This window comes from Lolium perenne, chromosome 7 (genome assembly GCF_019359855.2).
Source record: "Lolium perenne isolate Kyuss_39 chromosome 7, Kyuss_2.0, whole genome shotgun sequence".
Classification (NCBI taxonomy): Eukaryota; Viridiplantae; Streptophyta; class Magnoliopsida; order Poales; family Poaceae; genus Lolium; species Lolium perenne.
Window position 1 is genome coordinate 234,239,395 of NC_067250.2, and position 8,942 is coordinate 234,248,336.

The 8,942-nt window shown below is 45.0% G+C and overlaps 1 protein-coding gene across 1 annotated transcript; it reads right to left on the bottom strand.

Annotated features, from left to right (window-relative positions):
- Positions 1-5,608: 5,608 nt before the first annotated feature.
- On the bottom strand, positions 5,609-8,618 carry LOC127313971 (nuclear intron maturase 1, mitochondrial). Its single transcript, XM_051344442.2, has 2 exons — positions 6,211-8,618; positions 5,609-5,822 (listed from the first exon to the last, which is right to left on the bottom strand). The coding sequence occupies exon 1, from the start codon at positions 8,563-8,565 to the stop codon at positions 6,451-6,453; it is 2,115 nt and encodes a 704-aa protein (XP_051200402.1). The 5' UTR covers positions 8,566-8,618; the 3' UTR covers positions 5,609-5,822; positions 6,211-6,450.
- Positions 8,619-8,942: the final 324 nt, after the last annotated feature.

The following is an 8,942-nucleotide window of genomic DNA, read 5'->3' on the forward strand; positions in this document are numbered from 1 at the left end:
GACGTCCATGCCTCCCCCGACGACCGTGGATCCTGTTGCAGCGACGGAGCTGCCGTCTGGGCTCGCCACCGATGAGGACGTCGTTGAGGTTGAGCCGCCTGTGACCTCGTTCATCTGATCAACTGGCTTGGAAGCCCTTTTTTTGCGCCGGAGACGGGTGGCCTTATGTTGGCCCAAACTTCATATTTGAAAACCTATTCGAATTTGGTGACCGTGTGTTGACTCAAACTTTAAATTCGTGAACTTATTCGAATTTCTATGCTTTTATTCGAATTTTCAAATTCAAATCATATATTGGGATCATCGTATGGGGGCGCCGGTGTGGGAGCAGCTCCCCCAAATAAAGGATGATGTGCTGATGTTTCGCATATGAGGATACCAACACTCCTGCCAGCGACTATTTGAAAGCGCCCGTGAAGATGCTCTTACGACTGAGCGGCATGGACCTGGTCACCTTCATCCCCCACAATTGCCGTGCCCCGGCGGACGAGGCAAGCACCATTGTCGCGCAGTGGGAGAATAGTTGCAGATCTGACTTAGCAGTTCCGCCGCTTTCCCGTGCCGTGCTCCATGCCCAAGCATGCATGCTCTTGCACACCGAGATCCGCGACGAACCTGGAATCCGACGCAAAGAAAATTTTGCTTTATACGGCTGGGTCGCCCAGATCGGCGGTCGGCACTGTCGATCAATTGAGAAGTTCTCACTGCATGACTCAACCAACGACTATTTTACCCAGTTCGTTTTTGTCCTACGCCACTTTGGAGCGTGCGATGCTGCCACACAGAAGGTTACAAAATGCGAGGGTGCAGAAGACCTCGGGTGGTGCTCTCGGCCCGCTCAGAGCTGACGCACGTGAGACCTCAGAAACAAAAGCGTGCTCGAGTGAACTGTATATGCGTGAGCATCTTCTCTTTCGTTTTCTTTTTCTCCTCAGCAGAAAAACCAATCCTGCTTTCTATACCATTCCAGAATAAATAAATAAAATAGAACGGGACGCGAAAACGTGAACGCGACAGGAACGTGGCCGAGTTTTTTTTTGTAGCTTCTGACACTCTGCGACCTGATGAAACGGAAGCGTAGCCTCAGTGCTTCCGTGATGTTCACTATACTATACTAGCAATAAAATTAGGTCAATGGCTTAGGAGACAATGGAAACGGAAAAGGACGTGGGGAGTAGAATACCGCTGCGTCGGCTCAGCTGCCGGTCCTGTCAATTTCTCCTGTTGAAGAACCGCTGGGACTTGATTCCGCCCGTCGTTTTTTCACCCAGAATCTCGATCGAATTCGACGAAACGAAGGCATGAATGCTTCAGCTGCATACACACAGCATACCAGAAAAAACCAGGGAAATTTCCGTGGTCAATCAAACACGGGCGCAAGATTTCCCCGGGCGTGCGGGCGGTGGACACACAACGCCACTCAGTCACCTACCAGCCACCGAGATTTGGGTCACGCGTCCAACCTTAAAATTTGAGGGCAAAGATAAATAATTCAGTTCCGGCCCGAGCTTCAGTAGTACCACCGAAAAGGAACCTGTTCAAGGCAACCTTTCTGCCAGCTTTTGGCGATTCACCGTCGATTTGGGCGCAGAGGATAGCATGCATGATCGTCCCGTTGGAGTGGACCGAGACTGGGGAATCCGGTGCTGTCATCAAAAGGACAAGGGGTGAGTGACTTTTGGCGAATACATTATATTCTTCAGAACAAATTCAGCTTTATCTATCCATCCACACACACTAGCATGGCGCTTGAAAAGGCCTGAACCGCGGCACCGCCTCAGAGTCTCTGGGATTTGGCCATCTGGGAGACTCAACAGTATTATGTTAGCATATAGGTCACAAAAGAACAAATCCATGACTCGGCGCGGAAGAAGAAACGAACCGCCTGGTGTGTCACACAAGATACCAACCGGACCGAACCGGCGCGATAAGCTTGAGCCTCCGAGGGGGGTCGTTATCTGGATAGGTGAGAGACTGGGCAAGGACAAAATCCTTTTGATCCGAATAGATGTGAGGCGCCATCAGATACACATGTTACCAGCCATATGGGTTCTCCAGCCATGTGAAAAATGCTTTCTCAACTCCTAACCAAGATACTGTTTGCACAATTAGTCTGATAGCGAACAAGCGATATCGACTTGGCTGGGGTGGTACAGATCCTGAAAGGAAAGTATCAGTGTGGAAGTAAGGACAACCAGGTTGAATCTTACCAGTGACGCTACAGAAATTGCATTTGGAAACAGCAGGAAATGGGGGGGTTAGTATTCCGGGTGACAATCTTGTCTTGGTTGAAAGATCAGACACTGATGCCCATGACATACCTGAATGTTAACCGTTTCCACCACGGCAACCACCAGATAGTGTACAAGAGAGGGACTGAATTTTTTACAAATAACGTCCTCCAGGTTGGCAAAATAAGAGTGAGAGCATGACCATTCTGATCCCCCTGATCCTGATGTGAGCAGTTTCCACAATAGCCTACCGAAGTAACAGAAAATAATTGCATTCCTGAAACCAGCAAGAACCGACCATGATGCATGGAAAGCCGTTGGCCCTGCAACAACAAGAAAATGGTCCTCACCACACTCTTCTTTGCAACATGACCCACTAAAGGAAAGGCATAGCCCCAGAAAAATCGTTCCATTGGTGGTACTTGATGTCCACAAGAAACCCCACCCCACAATCAAGTTGATGTAGGCCATAGAGGGATTATGTGGTTGGGAAAATACGGAGCACTAGTGAAGCACCAACAAAGGTCCAACATGCATTTGCTGCATGGTCCCATAAGCTAGAAGGCAGAAAGTAAAACATAGTCCTAAATGAAGCCATAAAGGATTTCAAGGCTTGAGATATATATAAAACGAAATGATTTTTCTCCTATATTCACATATTTAATATCAACCATTTTTTCTAAATAAATTTTATAGGAGCATAGTCACAATGGATGCATATATACACATTCGTCAAACATGTAACATGAAGACCACATAAGCGGCACATATGTTCTTTGAAACATGCGTAGAAATGAACTAAAACCCTCCATGCTGAAACTGGAAAAAGGATGCTATATAATATTGACTAAGAAGGCAGGAGCAATAACTGCAGGGAAGCTTGTAGCAGACCAGGAAGATAGTGGCCCATTTAGTGCCTCTAGAAGATTAGAAAATTAAAAATTTAGGTTGTGCATTTTAGCATAAAGATGATTAGCTTTTAAAGTGGGGGTGGCGGGGCGTAAACCATGGGGCAGTATGATTTCCAGTCACACAAAAGAAACTATAAAAATATGTAATAATAAAAAGCAACAATGCACTGTCAATCGCGTATCAAATGGAAAACAAGATGACTATAATCTAATTCTTGTGTCTTGGATATTGTACATCATGGAATGTATCTGAATGGTACTAAAATAGTATTAATTTTTTAAATTTTAAAAACTATTCAAATTATCCATGTAGGTTAGTTGAGTGGACTCTAGAATGGATCTAAGAGAAAACTTAAAATAGTTCAATTACTAGGACTACCCCAGCAAGTAATTCATACTTGTCATGCACGTATTTGCATTTCAGTTTGATCACTGTAAGCACAATAAATAAAACAACTAATGAGTTGGACAATGGACATGCTTGTTTTTACAGCAATACATTAAACATGAATCTACAATCATGTGATCAGTTCAGATGCTAAAACTGGAGGTTGTAAGGAACAGATTTTCTAGATTAACAGGGACATCCCATAGTATACTGAATTTTTTTTAGCCTAAATGTTCACAAAAAAATCACTTGACAGGTCATAAATTGCAGGCACGGTGCACAGATAAACAATACTCCCTCCGTCTAGACACTATCCAAATTTAGACAAATCTAAGACAACTTTCATGGGACGGAGGGAGTATTAAAAATCAACAGGATACCGAGCTATAACACAAATAGTACTCTCTCTGCTTATCTTTACAAGGTGTGGTTTAACCTTCCTAATTTGAACTTTGACCAAGAAACATTCCATTTCATTTGGTCTATGTGACACTCAATTTGTACCATCGAGTATCCCGTAGTCCTAAGATTGTGATTTTGCAACAATGAAATAAGAAATGTAACCTTGTCCACATTAATTTTTGGCCAGTCTACACATACTAAATAGCAATAGTGAGTTTCCACAATGATGAAGATCAACAGTGATAACTAAAGTTGATTGAAGAAAGGAAATAAAGGAAAACTTCCTGCACACTGGAATTCATGTTGGTAATTTAGAATGCTGTGACTGGAATGGGAGATGATTGGACATTTCATGTCAATGTCTTGAGTTTGTAAACTGTAAGAAGTACATTAAGCAGTGGATTAAGGTTTGAGTTGATAATCCCCGAGTTCATTTACTACTTACTTATAAAAGCATTGTAACATGAGTCTTTGCTGAACAAGAATAACTGCTCCAAAACTATATATCACCGACTCTTGAAAGGTCTTATTATTCTGAAACTATGTATCACCAAATCTTTAGAGTTTGCACGGACCTCAAGAAGCTACAATTTTTTATATATTATATTAAATACAATAATGCAAACTAAATTTTCCCCAGGTTAATCCAGTATGGCCAACCTTACATGAAACATAAAAGGATTTATAACAAACGCAAAATCTGTAGCTGTTTGCTCATTTGTTTTGACATGGATTTCCTTAAAACTGTATTGTCCCGAGCACGTATTGTTTGCTTGAAATAGGAAAAACGACGAGTGAAATGGCTTGTAAAATCCTATGGCAAATAATAACAGGAGTTTGCATTCAAAAGTTGTTTCAATACTCCACAGGCAATTTAGCAGGAATCTGAAGAGAGGAAGGATGAAAGGTCCAAGCAAGACCCAAATGACCTTTTTGCATGAGATTTAGTCCGTCAAGATTGCTCCAAAAATTCAGAAGTACTGAGTCATTCTAGGCCTCTTTGATTTGAAAGACTCCAAAAACCGCAGCAACATGAAAATCAAAAGATTGCACTGTCGTCTGTCATGCCTTCTTGAATACTATGGGGCTTGATCATACCATTGGAAACCATAGCAATTTTCCAAGAGGTATATGAGCCAATTGTTTTTTTCCTCTGGAACAAAGTAGAAAAGACCTCACAGAAAAAAATACGATGAAATTAAAGATACGAAAAAGGGCTGTAATAGAAAACTAGAATCAGACTCAAGTTCCGAAGTAATTACATATAACAGAAAAAAATGGAATCGGGTTCAAGCTCTGATGAAATGCAACCCTACAAACCAACCAACATAAGAAACATTCCTACGGATTATAGTCCTCCAAAATTCCAACAAAAGTCCGTCTGAAAATCAAAGAGGCGGATCCATAGGAACTTCATAGGATTCCTGCAATGTCATTCATTTCTCCCGAGGGGCTCTTGCAGTGAAAAATATCCTAAGTAATAAGTACGAGAATCCTCCAAAACTCTTATGAAAATCCTTCCAAAGAGGCCCCAAAAGCAGTGTTCTAATAAACAGTATATGCACGTCAGGAGCAAGGTGTCACCGCGCAATTAGTCTTTATGTGGCAAATTTATCAGAATTTAATACTAGATGACATGACTACGTTCATAATTATATATTCATTTGTATTTGAAGTTGATGAAAAGTAACTTATCATTTCCTGTAACAACCACAGATACAGGAAGGAAAACAAAGAAATAGGAAAAATTGAATGTCACATACAATGGAATCCCGCAACAGAAAAAACAGCAACATTTCTGCAACCTTTTTGAAAAAACATATCAGAATTCCCCATGCGGCTATACCTCTATCATTTCTTCCAAAATCCTATGAACAAGCCCAAGATCTCCTGCAACAGAACAAGCCCCAGAATTTGAAAAATGTCTCTCTGTCATCAATTTCAAAAACCAGCTAACTTGCGAAACCAATGACACTTTATTTATTTATTTTAAGCATACTTATAAAAGCATATATCATGATTTTATATAGTTAATATATTGAGCAAACTAGCATATTCGTTTAACTGTCTAAGGCCAACAGATTGGCTACTTAACAAGAAATTTAAAGTTTTGATTGTATTCCCAGTTCTATTAGTTCACAATAGCTACAAATAAGAAATTATTCTACTACTGTAGAAACATTAAATTTGCAAGCACTTCAAACAGAAAAAAGAATGACATAGTATGTTTCATAATGATGCAGCATAGGTACACAAAATTGAATACACACGAGTTTACCTCGAGATCAGGTGTAGTATTTAAGTAAATGTTCAAACATGCACCCTTGCGTATCCAAATATTTGTAGATGATGCATTTCTTGGGCTTTAGCTGGTAAGTCAGTTGATACATCAACCATCAGTATACTGACCACACAATTAGGAGTCCATGACCATTTGCTCAAAACGTATTTCTTCATTGCTGATGTCTAATCTATGTATCACCCATCAGTATTTCGACAAATGATACAGAAGATATGACTACTCATCCAACAGGAGTTGTGTGTCCCCACTGACAGCTTCATCATTACTCCTCCATTCATTTACTTTCTTTGAGGTCCTGTTATTATCATAAACACCATGAACCTTATAATGCCACACCATCCTTGATACGTCGTCTTGTGGTGAACTTATCTCCTGTCGTTTAATTGTCTTGTGAAGTCCGCAGAAGAACTTTGGATCCTGCAGTTTGATATACTCGTGTAACACAAGTTCATGGTGAGGTACCCAATTTCTAGGGAAAGTTGTATAGTCACATGACGGAATTGACGACATGCGTGCAAACTGTACACCCTCAATAAAATCAACAACTCCCATCCTCAAGAGATCAGAGTATTCTGGTGCATCATTATTTGTGCTCTCCCTCAACGGGCGGCTAAGATCACGCGATGCAATCTTGTAAACCTTAGCACGAGATTTGAGCCTATACCTTGCGGCGTAAAGCTTTGCCAAAGAGCTCCTAATAACATACGCGCAGAACCCTACAATCTTCTTCCGGTTGTCTGCATACTTGTACCAATCAGCCATGGTCTCGAGAAATTTGTTCATCTGAGAATTAGTGTGCGCCTGCCCAGAGTAGAGCATCGGTGAACACGGTAATGGCTCAGGATCCCTATCCCCCTTCACAAGCTCAAGCTTCCTGAAATGCCTTATGCACCTCTGCAAGCTTGCTGTGACAGATAACAATGTTCCAATGCCCTTCTCGCTCACAATGTTCCCTCCACTGGCGGTATATCGCAAGGTCGGGTAGATGACCCGGCGGGTGATGACATGATCCAAGAACTCGATCCCCCTTGTGATGTGCTCAATGTCCACCGACGAATTCTGTGGCCTCAAACCAAATGATGTCTCACAAAACTCCATCAGTTGGCTCCTTATCGCGACGGCGTCCTCCCTCGGCCCCCTGACCCCGATCAAAACATGAGAGCCAAATCTAAGGAAATCCATCTTCCTGGTCTTCTCCTTCCCACTTGACGGCACAAACTCGGGCCACGATGGATTATGGCATCCCTCGTCACCCGCCTCCTTCCAAATGGAATCGTGCCTTGATGGGCGGAAGTACTCGCTAATCCTCTCCTCCATCCACCAATCCAACTCGTTAAGGCACACATTGGCGAGCAAAGGGCTGAGTATGCCACAATGCCCATAATCCGGCACGTGGCACGCCTGTTCTGGGGCAAACCCGAAGAAGAGCCTCAGCCAGTATGGGTCAGGCTTGGGCTCGTCCTCGTTAAGCACCTTCTTCTTCCTGCTCTTCCTGAGCACCTTCCTTTTCAGCCTCTTCTTGGCTAGCCCGTCGAGATCCTGCTCCCTTGGCGGCACCGACCCGGGCCTGACGGGCGCGTTGAGCGCCGACTTGAGCAAGGATAGCACCTTGCGGTCGGAGACGGACTTCTCGACGCAGGAGAGGATTGTGTCTGATGATAGGGCGTCGACCACGGTTGTGAGGTCGGCGGTGATGAACCAGAGGTAGGCGGCGAAGCCGGAGCGGACGGAGCGGATGGCGGTGTGGGGCCCGCGCCCGGGGCGGAAGGCGTGGGACTTGGGGGAGAAGCGGGGCTCGAAGACGGGCTCGAGGAGCAGGAGGAGGAGCTCCTGGACGACGTGGTCCTGGAACGGGGGCGGCGCGTTGGCGAGGCGGGCGGCGAGCTTGTGGCGCGCGACGGGGACCGTGGAGGGGGCGTCGGCGGGGGAGCGGAGGAGGAGGTGCGTGGAGGCGCCCCAGGGGAAGGCCGGGTGGCGGCGGAGCGCGGCGGCGCGGAGGCGGAGGAGGGAGTGGAGGGTGGGCAGCGGCACGGCCTGGCGCGGCGGGAAGGAGCCGGTGGCGTGGGCGCAGGCGCGCTGGTAGGAGAGCAGCCAGAGGTCGAGGCGGGCGGCGTAGCCGGAGAGGTTGGGGAATGGGGCCGGGAGCGGGTGCGCGAAGGCGCGGCGCCACAGCGCGGAGAGGAGGTCGATGGGGTCGTGGACGAGGAGAGCGTAGGGGTCCGGTAGGGGGCTCTCGTCCACCGGCGGAGGCGGCGGCGCGCGGCGCCGGAGAGGGTGGAGGCCCGTGGTGGGGATGAGACGGCGGAGCGCCGCGCGCGGCGGCGGCGGCATCGAAGGGGAAGGTTTTTTGGAGGTTTTGTTCGAACAGGTGATGGGCGGTGGATGTGACTCGTGAGCCTGTGACTACACTCGGGTGAACCCACAAACAAACTGGCCGAGGAGTAGGCTGCATTAGGAGCATAAAGTGAAATTTCTAATTGAAAAAATTTAAGACAAAAAGAAAACATATTGAAAATTACACATTTAAATTCTTCTTACAGATTATTAAGGAAAAAAGGCAAGTAAAATGATCAACGGTGCCAAATTCAAATCTACAGCGAATAATGCCATATGATGGTTCTATTTATAATTTCATAATCGGATTTGCTATTTTTGTTTTAAGATTTTCAGACATGATAGATGTATGTTGTTTCAGTATTACCCATTCT

Coding starts and splice junctions, on each gene's coding strand:
- LOC127313971 (XM_051344442.2), bottom strand. CDS start 8,565: ATGCCGCCGCCGCCGCGCGCGGCGCTCCGCCGTCTCATCCCCACCACG.